At 63.9% G+C, this 23,195-nt stretch overlaps 1 protein-coding gene across 9 annotated transcripts in view; it reads right to left on the bottom strand.

Annotated features, from left to right (window-relative positions):
• The window catches only part of AHDC1 (AT-hook DNA binding motif containing 1), a 44,100-nt gene continuing 20,905 nt past the window's right edge, over nucleotides 1–23,195 (bottom strand). For 7 of the 9 annotated variants that reach the window (XM_085518052.1, XM_085518053.1, XM_085518051.1 and 4 more), the window contains 5 exons: nucleotides 8,912–9,044; nucleotides 7,459–7,499; nucleotides 2,338–7,370; nucleotides 1,566–2,219; nucleotides 1–652 (listed from right to left, as the gene is read on the bottom strand). In XM_085518052.1, coding sequence (XP_085374178.1) covers nucleotides 2,380–7,293 — 4,914 coding nt within the window. In that variant the 5' untranslated portion in view covers nucleotides 7,294–7,370; nucleotides 7,459–7,499; nucleotides 8,912–9,044 and the 3' untranslated portion in view covers nucleotides 1–652; nucleotides 1,566–2,219; nucleotides 2,338–2,379. Of the gene's footprint in view, nucleotides 653–1,565; nucleotides 2,220–2,337; nucleotides 7,371–7,458; nucleotides 7,500–7,599; nucleotides 7,710–8,911; nucleotides 9,045–9,986; nucleotides 10,970–18,068; nucleotides 18,647–23,195 lie in introns of those variants that run through there. The other 2 variants (XM_085518054.1, XM_015883679.3) reach the window with 2 other exon arrangements.

Genomic DNA, 23,195 nt, shown 5'->3' on the forward strand with positions numbered 1-23,195 from the left:
TGCAATATACAAGACACGATTTATAATAAAACATTATATACAATAAATAGGTTATTGTCACTTCTTTGAGGGGGGGGGGAGGGGTTAGGGGAGGTGAGGGGGGGTTCCTTTTATTTTTTCCTGTTTTTTGGGTTTTTTTTCTCTCTTTTTTGGGTGCTTTTTCCCCTCTCTCTGCCTCGGTTGCTCATTGCACACCATTGGGATCCCACTCTCCACGTCGCCCCCCTTTATTCTTCCTATCCCCCCCCCCATCCCCCACACCTTTATTTTTATGGGGGGGGTGTTGAATTTTTTTGCCTTTTTTCTCATTATTTTTCTCTTTTTTTTCTCCTTTTTTTTTTTTTTTTGTCTGTTTTTTTTACCTCAAAAGTATTTACAGCTGCTGGTCGGGTTGGTTTTAGTTTGTATGTGTGTGTGTTTGTGTAGGAAACGAAACGGGATCCAAACGAGAACTGAAAACAGCCCAAAGAATCGGCAGCTCCGAACGCGAAGAGTCCCCTCTGAATCCGGTTGGGGGGGGGGGAGGTGGGAGGGTCGGTGGGGGGGGGCTTGAGGGGGGGGGAGGCGGCGGGGAGAAGCGGAGCCCCCTCCTCTCTCCTTCTCTCTGCTCTCTTGGGGCCGGCGGAGGGCACGGGATGCGCTGCTGGGGGGGCTGTGGGGAGAGGAGAGGGTGGGTGGGTGGGGGGGGGTCAGCAATGGGTGGCACTCATGTAATGGGGGGGTCTTGAATGCCCCCACCCAGCACCCGTGTAATGCTCATGGTGTGGGATCCACCCACAAACCGGTTTGGCACCCACCTACACAAGGGTCTGGCACCCAAATATCTGGGGGTCTGGGGTTCTCTTCACACCCATTCAGCACCCACATACCCGAGGGTCTGGGGTCCTGGTCCCCTCCATGCAACACCCACATAGCCAGGGGTCTGGCACCCATGTACCTCGGGGTCTGGGGTCCCCTTTACCCCAGTCTGGAGCCCATATACCCAGGGGTCTGACATCCATGTGCCCGGGGCTCTGGGGTCCTGTTCTCTCCCCTCACCCATTGTGCCCAGGGGGCTGCTCACCCCCACCTTACCCTCAAGTACCCAGGGACCTGTCACACTCCCACACCCAGAGATTTGGGGTCCTGGTCCCCCCCCATCCAACACCCACAGGCCTGGGGGTCTGGGGTCCTGCACATCCCACATCATCATGCACATACCTGGGGGTCTGGTGCCCATCTATCTACCCAGAGCTCTGGGGTCCCACTCATCTCCATCCAACACCCACATACCCAGGGGTCTGGTGCCCATCAACCTGGGGGTCTGGCATCCTGTTTATCTCATCCCTGCACCCACATACCTGGGGGTCTGGGGTCCTCTTAATCCCTATCCAAGCCCCACATAGTCAGGGGTCTGGTGCCCATCTATTGGGGATCTGGGGTCCCGGTCACCTCATCTTGGCACCCACATACCCAGTGCTCTGGTGCCCACATACCCAGCGCTCTGGGGTCCCTCTCCCCTCCACCCAGCACCCACACACCGCACATATACAATGCCCCCCATCCCCTCCCCATATGGCACTTACTGGGTGACAGCTGCATCTCGGGGACCCATGGCGAAGCAGCCCAAGTCTCTCGTGGCGCTCAGCACCATCCGGCACGACAAAAACACCCCCAGCAAGCGAGAAAACGGGAGGGAAAAGAAAACAACAAACCAAATCCCCCCCCTCTAAGGGCAGCCGAGGGGCCCCACGGCACCAGGGAGAGGGGTTGGGGGTTGTGGGGGTCCGGGCTGCTGCCCCCCATGTGCGTCCATCCATCCGATTGTCCTTCTGTGGGGCAGTCCGGAAAGCAGCGCCGGGTTGAGGGGTGAGAAGGAGCGGGTTGGAGTATGAAGGGTTTAGGGGGTAGTGAGGGTGGGGGTAAGGGGGGGGGAAACCAGGGCTTGTCTCTCTCTTCCTTTTCTCTTCTTCCATTTGTTTTGTTGGGTTGAGTTTGTTTTTTCCCCTTGTATCTGATAATTCGTTGTTGGGGTTTTTTGTGGGGTTGTTGGTTTTATTTTTTTGGCCTTTTTTGGGTTGTTTTTTTTTTTCCTTTTTTTTAAATCTTTTTTGTTTTTGTCATTTTTTTTTGTTTTTTTTTTTTCTCTTTTTCATAGAAAACAAAACAAACGGCTCCAATCCCAGTTAAATACAGAACTTGAAAAGTGTTCCAGAAAAAAAGTGCTGGCTAAATTACCTCTGCAAGAGAAACACAACACGGGGAGGGGGAGAGGGGAAAGAAGGAGGGGGGTGAGAAGGGCCCCGTGCCCCCCTATGCCCCCCCTCCTCCCACCCCCCAGCATTGCCCCACACCTACCCTGTAAGAAAACCTCGCTGTCCGCTTGGCACGTCAGTGGCACTACAATGAGGTGACCGTAAACGTGTCCTCGGGGTGCTGCTCCACCATCGGCCCCAAGAACCCGCTCTTCTGGGCCGGGCCCATAACGGGGTGCCCCTGGGGTGCAAACGTGGGGTACCTGTAGTTGTCCTGCAGCTGCAGCATGGAGTCCCTCGGGACGGGGGAGATGTTCAAGTCATTGATCAGGGGACAGGCGTAGGGGCCGCGGTGGTGGGCGCGGGACATCTCCAAGGGCTCCTTCTCGCCCTTGGAGGGGTGGGGGCCGCCGGGGCTGCTCAAATGGGGGTTGAGACACGAGGGGTCCGTCCTGCCCATGAAGTCCACCAGCATGGAGCCCGCCTTGCCGTCGTACGAGGAAGGGCTGCGCGTGCTGGCGGTGGGCGAGTACCAGTACGGGGGGTTTTTGCAGCTGGGGGACTCGTAGTGCGGCTGCGGCATGGCGAGGTCGCGGCACGCCACGTGGGGGCCGTGCGGGAGGGACCCCCCCTGCATGCTGTGCTTGAGCGAGTCGCAGGCGGGCAGTTTGCGCAGCTCGCCCGCCCGCAGCTCCTCCTTGAAGGCCAAGGTGGGTGAGCAGTTGGGCGAGAAGGCTTTCTGGAGGCCGGCCTCGAAGACAGCCTGCTGCCCGGGGGCTGCTAGCTGGTGGGGCAGGGCAGGGAAGTGCTTGCCCTCCAGCTCCGGCTGCCCCAAGCCAGGTGAGTCGCTCTGAAAGCCCTGCACGAACGTCCCATCCGACGGCGTCGAGGGGTTCATGGAGTAGGGCCCAGCGTAGTCGCAGGGGTCCCGCTCGCCCACCCCAAAGCCCCGCGACTGCGAGGGCAGTGGGGACATGCTGCTGTCCCCGCTGTAGTAGTCCAAGCCCAGGTCCGTGCTCTCATGGAAGAGCGGGTTGACTGCCTGCGCCTTGCTGGGGAACTTGGCCTTGCCCGTGCCCCGCTCCTTCTTGGAGGCGCACGCCCCGCGAGAGCCCCGCGGCTGCCGGGGCCCCGTGCTGCGCTTGGAGGGGTAGACGGAGGAGGAGGAGGATGAGGAGGAGAAGCTGAGGTGCGACGCGTCGAACATGTCCACCTTCTTCCGCCGGCCCCGGCCCGGCTTGGAGTTGCTCTGGAAGAGGACGCTCTGGTTCCAGTTGTAGCCGGGGGCCGAGGACGCCTCATTCCAGTCCATCATCAGCTTCTCTAGGCTGGACAGGCTGGACTGGCCCTCGCTGGACGAGGCTTCGCTGTTGGCGCGCCGGTATCCGGCCGGCTGGTTGAACTGCGTGCTGTCAGAGGACGACTCGGAGAAGGTCTCGGACACCGTCTGCTGCTTGGCCTTCTGCGGGGTGTAGTTGGAGATGTCCAGGATGACGTTGGGCTCATTGAGGTGGCACTCGAAGCCTGGGTTGTAGAGCTGGCTGAACGCCTCTGAGCTCCACTCCAGCCCGCCGTAGCCCTGCCGGAACGCCCACTGCGACGTGCTGGGGAACGGCCGGCAGTTCTCGGGGGAAGGCTGGAAGGAGGCCGACCCTTTGGGCACCATGTAGCCACCGGGAGACACGGTGCTGGCGCGGCTGTCACAGCGCAGCGGGGTGTGCGCGGCGCTGGAGAACTGTCCGCCCTCGGCACTATTGAAGAAGGAGGCCTTGCCCAGCGGCAGGCTGGGCCCTGCACTCTGCTGCGCGTAGCCGGCGCTGTGTGCGCTGCTGGGGGACGAGGGCAGGCTGCTGCCGCTGCCGTAGGCAAAGCTGCAGTCCTTGCTGGTGGGGCACTCCTGTGCCGGGGGGTACTGCTTCCCCGGGGGGAAGACGCTGGCGGGGGTGACGCTCTGCCCCGCGCTGTACCCGCCGTACTGCGGGAAGCCGGCCGTGCCCGCCGGGTGCGTGGTGGGCGAGCGGGACACGGCGGAAGGCGGCACCAGTTTGGGGAAGGCCTCGGCGCCGCGGCACTCCGAGGAGCCTGCCTGGCTGACACCGTAACCGGCGGCCGGGCGGCCGGGAGGGAAGGCCTGCCGGGCCTGCATGGCCGCGTGGAAGGCCTCGGCACCGGGGCCCGCGGCTGCCGGCACCTTGCCACCCCGCGCCGGGTAGGCTGCCATCCCACCGCGCTGTGCCGCCATGGCGCCTGGTGGGGCTGTATAGGCCGCCGACTTGCGGGACTCAGAGCGCGAGGCCGAGAGGGCGAAGTCCAGCAGGTCGGAGGAATCGTCCGAGTCCAGCAAGGAGCGGAAGTACCCCGTGAAGAGGCTGTGCCGCTCCTGGCCCACCTCGGCCTGCGAGGAGCCCGCGCTGCCCGCATAGAACCCGGCGCGGCCCGAGGAGCCCGACTCCAGTGCAGCGGCGTGGAAAGGCCGCGCATCAGCTCCCTGGTAGCCGCAGTTGCGGCCGGGCTGGCCGGCGGTGTGGCCGTGATGTGGGGCCCAGGGGCTGCCCTTGTCCCCGGCCCACTCGGAGGCACTGTCGCTGAAGCTCTGCCCGGGGTTCTGCTCGGGGAACAGCACCCCGTTCTTGCGGGTCCGCCGCTTGCGCTTGGGTTTGCCCACGGGGTCGGGCTCCGGCCGGCCCCTCTTGCGCGGGTGCACGGGGTCGGTGTGCAGGGCGGCGGGCGCCTTCTTTTTCTTCCCAATGCCCTCAAAGAAGTCGCTGAAGGAGCAGCGGGAGGCGCGGGCTGCATGTGCTCCTCCGCGCCCACCGAAGCCGCCCGCCTTGCCGCCACGCCGCCGGAAGCCCTGCACGCGGTGCAAGAAGTGGGAGATGCTCTGCGTGTCGGGCGCCTGGTGGATGGACTCGGGCTCGCTGGGTGTCCAGCAGCGCGGCGGGGAGCAGCGCCCCGAGCACTGGCTCTGCCGGTTGAGGAACGCCAGCTTGGCCAACACGTCCGAGTAGTCGGCCTTGCTGTCGTTGGTGTCGGCGATGTAGGAGGGCTGCGGCGAGGCCAGCTTCTGCTTCCTTCTCCTCCTCTTCTTCACCTCTGGGACCGGCTCCTTGGGCTTGGCTTGGCCCAGCAGCAGGTTTTTGGGGGGCCGGCCCCGCTTGCGCTTCAGGATGATGGGCATCTCGCCAGGGGGGAAGACCACCACCACGTTGCGCCCGTTGTTCTTCATCTTGAGCAGTGGCGTGGGCTCCATGGAGCTGCTGGCCGCCAGCTCCTTGCCCTCCAGGTTCAGGTTGCTGCTGAGTGACGACACCTTGTAGGTGGTTTTGTTCCTCCTCCCCAGCGACACTGGGATCTTGGCCATCTTCACCACCATCTTCCGCACCCCCCGGCACTTGCTCTTCTTCCCCGCTGCTGCGGGGGTCTTGGGCACCTCATCGGGCTCCAGGGCTTCGAGGGGTGGCGGGGGGCCCAGCAGCGGGGTGCTGGGCTCCTCAGGCCCGGGGGGAAGCTCGGCGGGCAGGGCGAGGGGCAGGACGCGGCTCTCGGGGACGATGTCAGCCCTCCGCCCTCGCCCTGCCCTCCTGCGGCGGCACAGCATCTTTGGTTTGTCAGTCCGGCGCAGCGCGTACTTGCGGTGGTCCTCCCCACACCTCCCAGCCCCCCGACCCCCACAGGGGCCACGTTTCACCACGCCGCTCAGCGGGCAGCCCCCCAGGCGGGGCTGCAGGCTGTGGGGCCGTAGGGGGTCCCCGGCGCCCGGCTGCGCCTCCAGCAGCTCCGACACGGGGCCCAGTGGCTGCGGCTGCAGCAGGGATGGCTCGGAGGGCAGCAGCGGGGCTCGTGCCTCCAGGAGCTGCGGCTCCAGCGCTCCGGGCAGCGGCTCCAGCGTCTGCAGCCCCAGCGGCTCGGCCAGCGGCTCCAGAGACTGCAGCTCCAGCGATTCGGAAAGTGGCTCCAGAGATTGCAGCTCCAAGGACTCGGAGAGCGGCTCCAGCGACTGCAGCCCCAGCGGCTCCAGGTTCTGCAGTTCCAGCGACTCCGGCAGCGGCTCCAAGCTCTGCGCATCCAGCAGCTGGGGCTGCGACTCCAGGGACTGGGAATCCAGCAGCCGGGACTGGGAGTCCAGCTCTTGGGCCGGGAGCAACTGGGGCTGCGGCTCCATCGGCTGCGACTCCAGCAGCTGCGTCCCCGGGCATGCCAGCGATGCCAGCTCATTGAGGATGTCCGCCTCGGCCAGCTCGGAGTAGTCACCAGCATCGGGCTGCGAGCACCCTGCTTCCTCAGCGGGGGTTTTGCCAGAGGCTGGGGGCTGCGGGGCGCTCCCCCCACCGCCCTCACCCTCCCCATCGCGGGCTGGAGGCCGGGGGTGCCGCGGCGGCTCAGCTTTGCAGTGCACCCCACGCTCCTCAGGGCTGCGGATGCTGTTGGCCAGGGAGGGCGAGGAGAAGAAGCTGTACTGCAGGTCGCGGTCAGCGGGCAGCAGCCGACCGTCCTCCTGGCCACCGCCGCTGCCGCGCAGGCTGCCGCAGTCCAGGTGCACCCCGCTGCTCTTGAGGTCCTCGGAGAGACGGTTGAGGTCCTTCATGATGTCGATGAGCTGCACCACGGGGTGAAGGTTGATGTGCCCGTTGCCGCACTTGCTCCGGAGCAGCGCGACGATGCTGTCGACGTTGCAGCGGCCCGAGGCCAGTGTCGCGTTGGGGAAGGTGTCGGGCGCCCGATCGCGGGCGGCTGCTTCCTCCGCGCTGCCCCCCAGGATCCGGGGTTCTCCAGCACAACCCAGCAGCTCCTCGGCCTCCTTGGTGCCGCCCTGCACCCCCTGGCACCGGTCGGCCGGGTCGCCGTGCAGCAGCGAACCCGCCTGGTGCTCCCGGCCCAGCGCCGGGCACGAGCCCTCAGGGAAGCTGAGCACGCTGCAGGATAAGGCTTTCTCGGCCGGGCACGCGGGGGGCTGCTGTGCCGGGTGCCCCGGAGGGTAGAATTTGGGCTCTCGGACGTAGTCGGGCGAGCCTCGCACAACGCTGGTCGTTACCACTGGGCCCGGGGGCTTCACGCGCATCCTGACCTCCTCCTCCCCCGCGTGCCGCTGGGCTGAGCAGGTGCTGACATGGGGGTCGGGGAAGGTGAGGCGGGGACCTGGGGGGGGATGGGGGGCAGAGAGGGACAGTGAGGATCCCGCGGCACCGCCCGCGCCCTCCCGCCCCCCGCCGCGGCCACGGCTTACCCTCGGCTTTGCTGCTGCTTCTGCTATTGCACTTGAGCTCTCTGCAAAGGAAGGGGTGCAGAGGTTAGCCCCCCGCTGAGGGGGACCCCGGTGCCCCCCCCCCCATACCCCGTGCCAGCGCCAGTCCCTTAAGGGCCGTACCAGGGGCTGCTCCTCCCCGGGGTGCTCCCGAGCCGGCACAGCCGGTGCCCATCACCACCCTGCCGTCGGGGCTGCGCGCGGGGCAGGGGCTGGGGGAGGCAGCCTGCGATCTGGGGACAGAGGGGACACGTTGGCCGAGCGGGGACGGACTGCGGGGCCGAGGATGCTCGTTGTAACCCCCCCAGCCCCGGCTTTGCGCCGTGCCCCGGGGTGCCGGGCGACGGGAACGGGCCGGGCGGGGGCCCTACGGCCGCATTGCCGCTAGGTGTCCCCGGCGAGCCGCGCTGCCCGCCCGCAGAGCTGCCCGGCACGGCACGGAACGGCACGGAACGAACGGCTCAGCGTGGCCCGGCACGGCCCGGCACTGCGTAACACGGCCCGGCACTGCGCAGCATGGCATGGCATTGCATAGCACTGCACTGCATAGCACGGCATTGCATAGCACGGCATTGCATAGCACGGCACTGCATAGCACGGCATTGCATAGCACGGCATTGCATAGCACGGCATTGCATAGCACGGCTCAGCACGGCACGGCACGGCACGGCACGGCATGGGGCCGAGGGGGAAGTCGGGGTGGGCAGGAGGAAAGTTCTTTGTTCGTGGGCAGATGGGAGGCAGGAAGCTGCTGGTGCATGTCCCGTACGAGGGATGGGGGGCCATGGGGGGCCATGGGGGGCCATGGGGGGCTATGGGGGGCTGAGGGCCTCCCCCTGCTGGAACCAGCAGAGGCGACGTGGGGACACGTGGTGGTGCAGCCACGCGCATTAAGGTGAGCCCAGCGCACGCATGGTGAGGCACCAGGACGCCCCAAAGCTGGGGGCTGTCACCCCATCCCCCCCACTGCAAACACATGGAAAGTCGAGGCTGGAAAGAGTGAGCTCAGCTCCTTGGCAACCCCGGCCCAGCGCTGCTGTGCGCTGCCCCCCCCGGCCCCCCACCCCGTACCCCTCCCCACTTCCTTCCCTGCCCCCCCCCGAGGCCACCCCACACACAGCTGCTGCCCTAAGCCGGCTGCAGTGGGGCAGCACATGAGGCGACAGTTTGCTGTGAGCGGGGGACACCGCGGGGACACCATGGGGGCACCCACAGCTCTGTCACCCAGCAGTGAAGGGGCACCCAGCACCCCACACCCCCCTCCCATCACCCCCAAGCTGAGCGCTCCACCAAGCAATGCTTCACCATCCCCATCCCACCGAAGCAAAGCAAAGCAAAGCAAAGCAAAGCAAAGCAATGCGGTTTGCTGCCCCCCACCTTGGTGCACCCCCTCTGCTCCCCACCCCGGGGCGAGGACCCCCCCCCCCCCAGGTACCTGGTCCGCGGGTGTTTGCAGTGCAGGTTCACTCTGTTGGGCTGACGGGGGCCCTGGGTGCGCGGGAACCACTCTGCAGGAGGGCTGGCACCGTTCTCCAGTGCGCCGGGCTGGCAGGCGACCGAGCTCCCATCTGCCAAGCAAGCACAGAGACCCCCACGTGTCAGCCCAGAGACCCCACAGCACCCACAGACCCACACACAGGGGTCTGTCCATGTGGGGTGGGACATCTCCCCTTGTGTGTGTGTGGATGTGGATGTGTGTGGGTCTGTGCTGCCCCCATAGCGCTGCTGGTTGGGGTCCCGTTGGCACAAGGGGTGCAGCCCCATAGCACGGTGCCATGTGTGAAGCTCTGCCTGTTCCCTCCCCCATCACACACACACACACACACACACACACACACCCGCTGTTCCCGGTGTCTGGATTAGCGTGACAACTTATCAACGAGGCAGGGAAGGAGAATTCAGACCTGTCAGGCCATTCTCAGCCCCCTCCCGTCTCCGGGTGCAGCAGCGCTGGCACCGGGCTCAGCCCCGCAGAAACGCGCCCCTGTTGCTGCCGGGTGTAGAGTTACACCGAGGGCAACGTGGAGCAGGAAAATATGTGCTAGAAAGACCGGTCGAGTCTCTGATGAATCTGTTCATGTGCCCGGAGCTGGGAGCTGCTGGAGGGGAGTCAGGCAGGAAGGAAGCAAACAGGAGGTTTTCCAGCACAGCCGCTGGGAGCCGATCCTCGCCGCACACAGCGCACGGATCCATGGGGACAACAGGGCACGGCCGTGTCCATCACCCCACCCCACATCCCCATCCTGTATCCCCACCCTACAGCTCCCACTCTACACCCTGGGCACCAACGAGGGCTCTATGGGGTACCCTGACCTATAGGGCGCATCTCGGGCGCCGTCAGCCCCACACCGCCCTCCTGCCCGTGTGTCCGGTGACGAAGCGACGCACCCCACACGGTGCCAACACCCCACAGCCCCACCTGCAGCCCCCCACCCCGAGCTGTGGGTCGGGCAGCCCCCAGCAGCCCCGCGATGCTGGGATGCTCGCCGCGCCGCCGCGCTCACTTTCACCTCCTCTGCTCAGCCCCAGGCAGCTGCCACATGTTTCGCATTAGTCGCTCTGGACTTCGCCATTCCTGGGTTGCTGGCCAGGGGTAGGGCCGCTTTCCTCCTTTTTCTTTCTTTTTTTTTTTTTCCCTTTTGCTGGTTACAAAACACCATCCGAGACCACACAAGAGAGCGGGGATGGAGGGAGAGAGATGGATGGGAGCGGCGCTGCGGCGGGCGAAAAAGGGGGGGGGGGGGATGGAGAGCAAAGGGGGGGGGGGGCTCACAGCCACCCCTGCATCCACCTCCTGACCCCTGGAGCCTCGCAAAGATAACAGCCCCCGAAGACTGCTGACTCGCCGTGCAGAAATCCAATATCCGCGCCTGGTGAACTAATCGACTACCTGGGCTGCCACCTCCCCTGCCCGGCCTTAATCCCGCTGCTGCAAAGCTTTAATTAGTTTAACGGTTTCGGGCTCGGCGCAGCCTGCACACAGGGTGGCACAGCCCTGGGGTGGGAGAGGTGGCACTGGGAAATAGGGGGGACAGCATCCCTCCTGCCACCCCCACCCCCTGCCCACCCCCCACCGCCCCATGCCGGGGGCTGCGGGTGCCCGGACCCCCCATAAGGGCTGTGCTGGCAGCGCTGCGGCCCAGCAGGACGTGGGCTGCTGCCCGGCTCCGAGGCCACCCAGATGTCGGGGTGGGGCCGGAGATGCCACCGGGAGACGGGAGGGGACCGCCACACAGATGGGGACACGACGGCCCCACATCGCCCAGCGGGGTGGGATGAGCCGGCCCCACATCCACCCCCACCCCACAGAGGGACACGGGGATGTGCTTTGTCACTGGGGGTCACGTCTGCCCCACATGTGATGTGTGCCCCCATTGCACTCAGTGACACGGGGCTGCACATCACTCTTACACACACAACCCCTGCACAGCCCTGGGGCGCTGCCTCTCCCTTGCACACACACACACACACACACACACACACAGGGGGCTCTCCCCCCTTGCACACACACCATGTGGGTACCCATCCTCTGTGCCCCCCCTCTGCCCCCATCCCTCACACACTCTCACACTCACGCTGCTCTCACACACACACCCGGACCCCCCCGCCCTGCAAATCCCCCCCCAGCCCATCCAGCTCCTGCTGACACCAATGGAAAATCCCCTCCAGTGACAGCTTCCTGGCAGACACTTGCTGAGGGTTTCCGTGTTCCCTGGCCAGCCCCCCCCTCCACCCCCAGCTCACACCATGGGGGGGGTCAGGCAGACCCCACTTCACCCCACTCCCACCCCAACACCATCACAGCCCCCTCCCCAAAGTGCACAGCTCCCACAACCCCCATAGAGCATCCCCAGTGCCACCAGCGATGGGTTGGGACTGGGGGTGCTGGGGGGGTGGGTGCTCTTATGGCCCTGCAATGCTGTTCATCCCCACTCCCCCCCTCTCTGCCTCACCCCCTCCATTGGTAATTAGGAGACGGAGCAGATGGTGCCTGCATTTCATCTTAGGTAACGGGTCCAGTGAGCTGCTCCACTGCCCGGCCCCATTTCTGTAGGGCACCGGAGCAAAGAGCTTTGGGGGCACCCCCAAAGCAGGGGGCTGGCAGGGAATGCTCCCCCCCACCACGGGGCTGGTGATGCTATGGGAGGGAGAGGGCACCACTGCACAGGGTTTGGTTGCTGGGGGGCACAGGATGGGATGGGGGGGAGCCCTGCATGAGGCATCCGGGGGGCTGGAGAACTTGGGGGGCTCTGAGCCCCATAGGACATAAAGGCCGGGTACCTGCGGCTGCTGGCAGCCCCCAACCACACCCCGCTGCTGCAAGGCATGGTGGGAATATCCCTGTGCCAAAACATCTCTGAGACTGAAGGGATGGAGACGAGGCAGGAGAACAGGGCACAGATGGCACAGCTGACACTGCTGGGGTGACACAGGGATGGGGGACACAGCCATGGGGACACAGCCATGGGGACACAGCGACACAGCCATGGGGACACAGCGACACAGCCATGGGGGTGCAGCCATGGGGATGCAGCCATGGGGATGAAGCCCTCCTGGCCTTGGCACAGGGCTGTACCACAGACCCCACCCCATCCCCATCCCTACATCAGCCATTCCCCCATCATAAACCCCCTCCCTGTGCCCTACAGGTTTGATTGCATCGCACCCACCCCCTGTGGCCCCCCCACAGCTCCCAGGACCCCTACCCTGATGGCCAAACCCCCAGAACCCCAATGGCATCCCCCATCCCGGGCGCAATGCTTCTCACACCCCATCTGTCTGCCCCCCATCCCTCACCCCATAGGGGTCCCACTCCCCTCCGCAGCCTGGGGGTGGGATCAGTGGGGCAGTGCTGTGCCGGGTGGTGGGTTCCGAGGGGTGTTGGTGGGGATGGGGGGGTTGTGGCCGTGTGTCTGTCGACAGATGGACGGCAGCGACGGTGGCACCTCGTCCGGCTGGAGCCCAGCGCCGCGGTTCAGCGCTCGCAGGGAAACGGGCTAAATTTAGCTGCTTCCCTCGGTGCCAGCTTTGTTCCCCCGCCCCGCTGAGCCGGCGAGGGAGGCAGCAGCCGGCCTGCCCCCCCCCGACCCCCCCTTTAGGCCCCCTGCCCGGTGGGGGGGGTGGTGGGGACACCCCAACCCCCGGCCTTTGGGTGCAGCGGGTCGTGCAGGCGCGACCCCACGCGGTGCCAGCCCTGGTGCCACGCAGCCAAGTAGCCCCCCACCCCATGTACCGCCTGTGCCCCCCCCTCCCCCCCTTTGCACTCCTGCTTATAGCCCAGCATGACTCACAGCCCTGCCCTGCGCCCGGCCACGCTGGGTCAAGTCACACCGTGCCACCCCCGCGCCCCATAGAACCCCATACAGCCTCAGCGGGGGCTATGGGGACGAAGCCCCACCACCACCCTTTGCCCACTGCCCCCATGCAGCTGCGGGGCCGTGGAGCGCTGCGGGTTAATGCAGAGCGGGGCCGGGATGCTGCGAGGCCAGCAACATTTGGAAGGCGCCAGATGGACGCGTGCCCGTACCGAGGGATCGCGGCACAAACCGTGTCCCCCACAGCCGGGTCTGGGGGCTGCACGCAGCAATGGGGGGGGGCACGAGGGGCTGCAGGACAACGGGTGGTGCCCAGAGGGCGGTGGGACACCCGCAGCCACCTGCATGCCCACCACCCTGTATGGCATTATGGACCCCCAAGGTGGGGGGATTGGGGAGGTGGGGAGCCAGGTGTGTGGGGTCACCCCATTGCCCCCACTGGGAGTGCTGCAGCCCCATAGGGAGCAGCCAGGTGTGTGCAACCCGGTGGGGCCGGGGGTCCACAACGGGGGGAGCCACCAGTTGCCTCCCTCGGCCAATTATAGAAACTGGCCAGACAAGAAAGGCAGCGGGCCGGGCAGATTTACGGCCGCGCTGGTGGCGGTTGGGGGGGGGTGGAAGGGGAGGGGGGGGGGTTCTTCTTTATTTTCTTCTCTGGGGGTTTTTCTTTTTTTCTTCTCTTTTTTTTGCTTTTTTCCCTTTTGGAGGCACAGAGCAGCGGAAGCTCCTGGCGCTGGGGCCTGTTTCCTGGGAGATGTGGGGCAGTGTGGGGCCGTGGGGCTGAGCTGGGAAGCCAGGACAGCAATGGGGTTGTGTATGGCACGAGGGCAGGAGCACACAGGTGCACACACAGGTGCACACACAGGTAGGTGCACAAGCGTGCATGCACGGGTGCACAGAGGTATGCACGCACACACACCGAGCTGCACGCTCCCTCCCTGCACACGTTGCATTTTGTGCCCAACCCGGGGTGCAGCACCTGCATCTTCCTGCACACCCAGGTGGCACCCAATGCATTGGGATCCCCCCCAGCACAGCCATGCAGTGCACCCCCCACCCAGGCCCAGCTGCCCCCCACCCAGGTTTGCTCCTCGAGGCCTGAGCGCAGCAGGTGACCCTGAGATGCAATTAACCCTTTGATGATGATGATGGTGATGGTGATCACTTTGAGCCCTCAGCACTGAGGATACTCAGCACTGTAAGGTCAGCACTGCAGGTAGGGGGGTGGGCGCAGGGCTGGGCTGTGTGTGGGGGGTGATGCCCCCCAGCTGTGCCTGGCTGTGTAAGGAACCCCCCAGCACACAGAGTGTGGGGCAGGGCCCCATGGCACAGCGCCACCCCACACAGGGACTGGGACGGAGGGGCGGCATGGGGTCAGGGTCAGCGTTAGGGTCGTGCCATGGGGCTGAGCCCCTCAAGGATGGGAATGAGGCACCTTGATCCTCATCATGGGGCGCTCTGAGCCATCACCCCTCACACACCTCCATCCCCCCCCCCCCTTTAAAACCCTGACTGGGAGCGTTCCATTAGAATTGGAGGAGCACAACTTGGCGGCGGAGCCGCGGCGCGGATCGTACACAGCCTGTCACTCACACATCACTTTGTAGATGCCCATAAATTGCTTCATTACCTCTTCTAATTGAGGAGAACGCAGCTGCTGCGGGGCGGGGACGGAGCGCCTTCCTTTTGAAGGATGCTTCCCTCTCCAAAGCTGGGTCCGGCCCATCCGCAGCGCCCCATAGCACCCCACTAACAACAGAACAGTGGGCACCGACAGCACAACCCGCACCAAAGCCATGGGCACAGGAGGAGCACGAGGAGCCCATCCCGATGGGGAAACTGAGGCACGGAGCGGGAACACCCCTGCATCACACCACAGAGGGACTGCAGCGCTGGGGAACATCCCATAGGGCCAAAAGTCCCTGCAAAACTCCCTGGGGAACTTCCCATCCCAGTGGAGGCGGCCGCATCCCTCACCATCACAGCGGGCACCCGGTGCCACCCCACAGCCCTGCACCCACTGAGGGCGCAGCGCTGCACCCCGGCCCTGCCTGGGCCCCCGGCTTTGTCTGGGAGGAGCAGCGGCTGCGGCTGGGCTCGGTCCCCTTGCAGGATACTGCAGAAGGATTTACTGTATTGCAGCTTGTGCTGGCTGCAGCCCAGCGCACAATAGATTAGCTGTAGCCCAGGGCAGCACGTTGCGGGGGAAGGAAGGTGGGACTCATTCGGATGCAGATTGCAGGGCGTTTGCTGCAGTATACTGCAGGATCCGGACCCCCGCCGCCCCGCTATGGGGCTGGCAACTGTGGGGCTGGGAGGGACCCACGCGTCCCCACACGTCCCCACGCATCACCGCCCCCTCTAGCGCACCCGTGGCCGCGTTCCAAAGCGTCCCCACGGCTCAATGCGCTGTCCCCAAGTGTCCCCTGTCCCCAACATGGGGTGTGGAGGGTCCCCATCATCCCCCCGGTGCCGGCACGAAGCTGGTGCAGGGAGGGCCGGGTGAGTGCGAGCAGCGCTAATTGATCACAATTAATTCAGCTCCAACCTCCCCGGGTGGCAGGGAGAGATGCTGAGACACAAACGCAGCCCACAGAGCTCCCAAATCAAGCTGTGCTCTCCCCCACGCGCCCCTTCCCCCAAACATGGGGGGGACGAGCACCCATCCATCCCTCCCTGTGGTGCCAATGGGGGGGAATGGGGTGCTGGGAGCCCAGCTCCTCTGGGTGCCACCCTAAAGGTGTCAGTGATACACAGATGGGGTTGGGGTCGGGTCCTTGGGGCCAAGCTCCTTCCTTAGGGTGTGTTGGGGTGAGCTGGCAGTGGGGCTCTGTGTGGCTCATCCCCTGGTACCCAAATGCCTTGGGATGTGGGGATGGGGGGTGGAAGGATGGGGGATGCAGGGATGAGAGATACCAGGGTGAGGGAAGAAGGGATGGAGGACAGAGGGATGGGGATGTGGGGATGGATTGTGCAGGGATGTGGAACTGAAGGTTGGTGGATGAAAGGATGGGAGGTGTGGAGATGAGGGATGGAGGATGAAGGGATGGGGGGTGTGGGGATGGGGGCACAGGGATAGGGGATATGGGGATATGGGCTGAAGGGATGCAGGTATAGGGGATGCAGGGATTGGGCTGAAGGGAGGGGGGATGTGGGGATGGAGGATATGGGGAGGTGACACTCATGGTACCAGAGGGGGGAACCAACAGCCTCGTGGTGATGTCACAGCACCTTTGGCACCATCACCACGTGCCACCCTCCTCCATCACCCAGCACTGAGCTCCCAACCCCATGTGCCTTCTATTTTGGAGTGTGTGTGCCTGTCTGGAGCAGGGGGGGATCAGGGAAAAGGGGGGTTATAAATCCATCCCCCCCTTCCCCATCCTCCTCACCACGGTCTGGCTTATGGGGGGAGACTTTGGAGCCTGCAAATTGAGGCACCATAATCCTACGTCGGATGCAGTTTCCACAGCAACAGCGGGTCAGAGGGCAGCGAGGGGAGCTGGCTGCTGCACCGGATTGCGGTTGTGCCGCAGCCCAAACAGCCGGCAGGGCGAGGGGCGAAGGCCGGGCAATGCTGGGGTATGGGGAGGGGGGGATGGGGGGGACGTGGGCAACGCCAGGGGGAGGCGGCGGGCAGCTGAGTGTGCTGCTGTCAGCAAAGATGTCACTAATTTGTCTGCAGGAGCAGCAAAGTCTCGTTAACCCTTGGGCAGCTGGAGCCGTGATGGTGGGAGATGGGGAGGGGGTTCACCTGAGTGAGATGTGGGGTCTGGTGGCAGCTCATGGGGCTGATGGGAGACACACACACCCCCCCCAACCTGCAGGGGGGGGTCTGTGGTTTGGGGCAGTGCCCCATGGGCTCCAGCTCTGCACAGGGTCAAGGAGGTGACATTGGGTTGAAGGGGGGAGCATTGGTGACCTGCAGGTGGGACAGGGCTGTGTCCCAGCCCTCCAGACAAGGGGTACGGCTCTATGGGGTTGCATTAGGTGAGCCCTGTGCCTCAGTGCTGGGATGGGAAAACACCAGTCACCACCCCAAATAATGCCACCCCCCTCCCAGTGCCACCCCATCTTGCTGTCCCCAAGGCCGGGTCATGGTGGGGACGAGCAACTTGGGGGGACACAACACAGGAATGGGGATAAAGCTGCATTCCCACCCCACACACCCACACAGATGGGCACCCTGGGCAGATCCCTGCAGCGCTGGGGACTCTCCCATCCCCTGCTATTACAGGCTGGGGTTTCCTGAGCTTTGGGACATGCATTGCATTGCTGCAGCACTCCCTGCTCCATCCCTGCACACACCAGGTCAGTGCTGCAGACAGCAAAGCACCTCCAGTGCATCTCACTGGGCATCCCGCAGCCAGCAGCGGCTGCAAGCAATGCCTCATTCTTGGCACTGCCTGGAGATCTGCTGCCTCCTTGCATCACACCACGCTTCAAACATCCCTGGGTGCAAACCCAGCCCTGGGTGTGAACCCATCCTTGGATGCAAACACAGCACGGGGTGCAAAATCCCTGAATGCAAAGATGCAAAGCCAGCCCTGAATGCAAAGATGCAAAGCCATCCCTGAATGCAAACCCAGCCCTGAATGCAACCCCCCCCCAGGTACAACTGCAGCCCCCCTGTCTGCTCCATCCCCCTGGTGCCACCCATTCCCCCCACCCCACTGCCATCCTCACCCTCCGGATACATCAGACAGGTCTCTTCCCCCCCCTTCCCCTTTGCTGTCCCCCCCCCTCAATGCTCTCTGCTCGGCGTCTGGCTGAGCTAAGCGTATTTAGCGCTTTTAATTGTTCTTAATAAATCAATCCCGCCAGCCCCTTAAATCATTTTTGTGGCTTCCCTCTCCGCCGTCCCCGCGGCTGCGCTCGCGTGGAGCCGGCTGTCTGCAGAGCTGCTATGGGGGAGTGGGAATGGAGGTGGGGAGGGGGGTCCGGCTGCACCCCATGCATCCATATGGGGTGCTGGGGGGGTTCTGCCTCAGTTTCCCTCACTGTGTGGTGGGTATGAGGGGTACAGTGGGATGCAGGGTCCTACATTGCGGGGTGCCAAGGAGCAGGCCAGCTCTGCACCCACACAGATGGAGGGATGTAGATCCCCATCCAAGCGCTGCCGTGCCTCAGTTTCCCCATAGCACCCACTCACGGGACCCCTGTCTTTACCCCACTGGGGGCTGTGCCGTGTGTGGGTGCCCATAGGGGGGTCCCAGCGTAGCATGGCGGGGCGGTGGGCGGCCTGCAGACCCTGCAGGGCTGGAGGAGAGAGCTAACCTTGACACAGTTGCAGCAGTCGCTAATAGCAGGCAATACGCCTGTTCTTGGGGGACTGTTGCAGTTGCTAAGATACTGGCAGCCGTGTGAATGGAAATGGGTCAGTAAACCTGTGGAGAGATAGTGTGACACTGTAACCAGCACAGCTGTTGCAGCCTACATCGAAATCCCACCCTTTCAATATTTATCACTCCCGCCTTCAGCTCCTTCCTCCCAGCGATTTTCCACCTTCCTCCCCGCGCGGCGCTGCGCCCGGAGGCTGAATGGGGAGAGGGGGGAGAAAGGGGCTGCAATGGGGCTGCAAAGGGCCCCTCGGATGGGACCCCCCCTCTGAGAGCAGGATGGAACCCGTGATGAGAGAGACAGAGCAGGAAGCAGCCCCTAATCCCAAACACCCCCCAACCCCCCATAGGAAAAGGGGTGAGGAGGTCAATGCGCTCCTGTCCCTCCTTCAGGCTCTGTGGGGAAATTCCAGGTCAGGAGGGATGTGTCCGTCCGTCCGTCCATCCCATTGCACAGCCATGAGGCTCAGCTGGAGCCTTGCACACACGTGTGCACACACACGGGCCATGCACACCCCCCATCCCCTCCACCCACCCACTGAGTGCAGCGGAGCATCGTGAGTCCCCAAATCCTACAGCATCCCCCAAAAACCTTCAGCATCCCCAAATCCTGCAGCATCCCCCCAGAAACCTTCAGCATCCCCAAATCCTTCAGCATCCCCCCAGAAACCTTCAGCATCCCCAAATCCTGCAGCATCCCAAATGTTTCAGTGTCCTCTCAGTGTCCCAGCGTCACCCACACAGCACAGTGACCCCAAACACTGCAGAGCTGCCCCAAATCCTACAGCGTCCCAAAAACTCCTGTACCTCCCTGCACGGCCCAGCACCCCCTAAAGGCTCCAGCAGTCCCTGAAATGCTCCGGCACCCCAAATGTTCCAGAATCCCAAATCCTACAGGATTCCAAATCCTCAGGGCTCCCAAACGCTTCTGAATCCCAAATGCTCCAGGATCCCGAATCCTTGGGATCCCCCAATCCTCCAGCATCCCAAATCCTCCAGCATCCCAAACAGTCCAGGATCCCAAATCCTTGGGATCCCCATCTGCTCCAGCATCCCAAATCCCCCTAGGCCTCAAATCTCAGGATCCCCAAACCCTCCAGCATCCCAAATCCTTGGGATCCCCAAATCACGCAGCATCCCAAATCTTCCAGCACCCCAAACGCTGCAGCATCCCAAATCCTCCAGGATCCCAAATCTCAGGGTCCCCAGACATTCCAGAATCCCAAATGCTCCAGCATCTCAAATCCTCCTGGCTTTCAAACCCTCAGCATCCCAAACCCTTGGGATTCCCAAACACTCCAGCATCCCAAATACTCCGGGTCCCCAAACGCTCCAGGTCCACAAACACTTCAGCATCCCAAATCCTTGCCAGCCCCAAAAGCTCCAGCATCCCACACCCTCAAGATCCCAAATGCTCCAGGATCCCACAGCCTCGAGACCACAACCCACACAGCTCCCAGCACAGCCCAGCCCCAAGGCAGCTCCACGCACACACACGTGGGAATCCCATCTCTGTGTGGGGTCAGGGGGGGATGCTATGGATGGGGGCTGAGCACCGCACTGTTCCCCATCCCCAACTGCAGCACTCAGGTGTGGGATGAGGTCGGTGATGTCCCCATGGCTGCAGCCATGAAGGGGGTGGGGGAAAGAAGCTGCAAACATCTGCTGGTCGGGAAGATGTGCAGAGCTGCTGGAAGGATGTGTGGGATGGGGGGGGGGGACAGAGCTTTGACCCCCCACCCCCAAACGCTGCAGCTGCGTTGGGGCTCAGCAGGGATGGGGCTGGGGGAGAGGGGAAACTGAGGCAGCGCAGGAATGTGCTTTGGGGTCAAGCCCGTATCCCACGCACATCCCACGTGCCTCGGGTCGGGTCAAGGAGCACGGGGCGGATTTATAGCCGGGGCTGGGGAAGAAAGAGTTATGGGGGGGGGGGGGAAGAAGAGTTGTGGGGCGGCTGTGAGCTCACACTGATCTCGCCTCCCTGCCCGTCCCCCCCCGCAGGTGGCTGGAGCAGAACGGTTGGTATGGAGACAGGGAAGCAGTGCCTGGGTAAGGTGACATTCGGCAGATGCCAGGCTCGGGCGCTGCACAGCGGCACAGGGAGAGGGGGGCGGCGGGGAGGGGGGCGCGGGGACAGAACGGACCCCCCTCCCCCCTCCTCCCCCCGCGGACTGACTTTGCAGAGGGGACAATTAGCAGCTGGTTAATGAGATACTCCACGCTCGGGGCGAGCACGCGGTTCGCACCCGGGTAAGGTGACACCGCGTCCCACACTGGGGGGCACCGGGGTCCGCTCCACGCAACCCATGGCCCCGGTGCCGGAGATCAAAGGGCCGTCAGTGGGGCCGGGACAGATTCCCGTCACGCAAAGGGCCGGGGGAGCTCATCCGTGCAGGGCCGGCAGGGCCGGGGGGGCCCCTGGAGCGGCCCACACAAAGCGCCCGCGGCCCCGCGCCCCCCGCCCCGGGCTGTGCTCCCTGACCCCTGCGCTGGGGAGGTTGGAGCCCGTTAATGAGCTCAGCGCAGCTCCAGGCCCCGCAGCCCCGTCAGGTGTGGGGTCACGGCTCACTCCGGGCGGGGGGGGGCGGCGTGGCACGGAGTGGATGCAGACGGAATAACACGGTGATGCTCAGCGCTCCGCATCCCCCCCACAACCCCCAGAGCCCCCCATTAGGATCCCCCTGCAGTGCACAGCCACAAACAGCACCGCTATGGGGCACAGGGATGCCCAGAGCCGCGCACCCAACACTGCCCCACGCTGCGCCTTCCTCCTCCTCCTCCTCCTCCTCCTCTCTGCCCTCCACCGAGGCAGCTCCGCAGCGCTGTGCCGAGCTACGAACTCCACTTCCAGATTTTCAGTGCGACCTTCTGGCTCTACCTGGCTCCGGCGCTGCTCGATGCCCCCTCTGATCTCTCCTCCCCTCCGGCCCCATAACGTCCCCGGGGATTGTGAGCGGGGCTGGATGGCTGCGGGGGGAGCTGCGGGAGGGAGAGGTCAGCCTGCACCTGGCCGAGCCTCACCGGGACGGGGTGAACCCGACCCGACAGAGGAAGAGGAGGGAGAGCGACCGAGGGCTCCTTTACGAACCGCCCGCACGTGTGACGGTCGCTTTTGCTCCCCCCAAGTGCAGCCCCGACCCCCAGATCTGACCCTGTGGGACGGGGTACGAGATAAGGGATGCGGGATGTGATATAGAGGAGATGGGATGTGGGACGCAGCCCCGACGTTACCGACCCCGCGTCCCCCGGCACCGCGCCAGAGAAACGGAGGGGAAAGAAGGGAGGAAAGACGTAAAAAGCCCCAAAATATCCCTAAGCCACGGCGGGAGGGGAGGGCAGGGCGGCGGGGCTGCTCGGCTGGGCACCATCAGCTTCCCACCAGCCAACGGAACAGCCGAAAAACCCCAACACCAGGCACGCAGATGGAACCCCCGCCCCCCCAGCAGCATCCAACCCCCCCCCCCCGTCCCTTCGTAGCCCCCTGCCCGCTGCCCGCCCCGCTCCCCCCGGCACCCCGCTCCCCTCCGCTCTCCCTCGCTCTCTGCTCGTTGGTGTGTTGCTCAGCTGCAGGAAATTCCTGATGCTCTCCATCATTCAGGCTGCATCCCCCGCCCTGCCAAGGCTCCCCTCCAAAGGACAGACATGTGCTGGACATCCCGCGCACACCACGGCACAGGAATCTCTCTCCCCTCCCCGCAGCCGCCGGGGATTTGCTATTTGCTCCGCTCTGTCCTCTCTCCTTCTCTCCCCTTTTAATTCCCAACTCCTACAAAGTGAAGCCCCCTCCTCCCACCCGGTGACGGCGCTGAGCAGCCCAGCCCTGGCCGTTCCCCTCCTGCCTTTTTCCCCCCTTTCTTCCAGTCTCCCTCTTCTTCTCCTCTCCTGATCTTATTTTAATTCGTCTCAGACGGTGTTGGAGTGTTATTTTAAGAGAGAGGATATGCACAGACATTGTGTTTGCTGCTTTTTCCTGGCCTAGAGCCAGGCTCTCTGGGCTGTCAGCTACCCACTGTGTTGCAGTCACGTGTGGGAAGAGGCAGCCAGAGCAGCCTCACAACTCCTGGTAGCAGCATGGAAATCAAGTGTGCACTTTCTTCCCTCTGTATGTGTCTGTATTATTAATAGCGTCTCTCTCTGTGAGTTATCCATAATGTATCTTAATACCTGTCCGTCTGTAAATGATGTATTACGGCGCACACACACAATGGTGGCGGGGCTGGGGGGGGGGGGGGGGGGATGCTGCTGTACGGTGTCACCGTCCCACCCTACAAGTAATGGGGCAGAGCTCAGCCCCTCCTTTAGGACACCCTTAGGGACATGATGCCCACACGGTGCCAAGGCAGCTCGGTGCCCCCCAGGCACAATACATGGGGTGAGGGGATGCACCCCCTATGGGCTCACAGCCCCCCTCCATAAGCAGAGTGCTGGCTGTGCGTGCAGCACCCCATGCCCTGCCCTATAGCTGTGAGCTCTGCTTGGCCCCCAGCTCAAGGGGACCCTCAATGTCTGCACTCTTGGTGTCCCCCCCCCCCCCCCGTGTTCCAGCAGCACAGCACAGCAATGCAGCCCCGCGCTGCAGCCACACGGTGCACACGTGGGTGCAGCAGCGTGCAACGTCCCGACGTGCAGATGTGCACAGCTGTTGGCCCAGCCTGCCTGCACGCCGTGCTGCACATCAGCACCCCAGCACCGCACACAACGCCAGCACTGCCCCACGCTGTGCCCCATAGCATCACCCTGACCTCAGCACCCCCCCTGTACCATCCCTATGCCCCAAACCCCACATCCCAGGGCTGCAGGGAGCAGGAATCCAGGAAGGCGAGCAGGGAGCTCCAGGCTTCACATTTCTGGATTCTGGTTCCCATTTCTGCTCCTGGCTGTTTCCATAGAAACTGGAGTCGGACCTGGGAAAATAAGGTTAGGGTTTTTGCATTGGGGGGGGCCCTCTGCCAGTGCCCAGCACCCCCCAGTTGGTGGGCACACACAGATACACACACACACACACACACAGTGATTTAAGGGCACGACGTGCTCTGACATCCCCCACGCTCCCACCTCGGGAGCC

Source organism: Coturnix japonica, chromosome 17 (assembly GCF_054131305.1).
Source record: "Coturnix japonica strain WE chromosome 17, WE-NBRP24, whole genome shotgun sequence".
Taxonomy (NCBI): domain Eukaryota; kingdom Metazoa; phylum Chordata; class Aves; order Galliformes; family Phasianidae; genus Coturnix; species Coturnix japonica.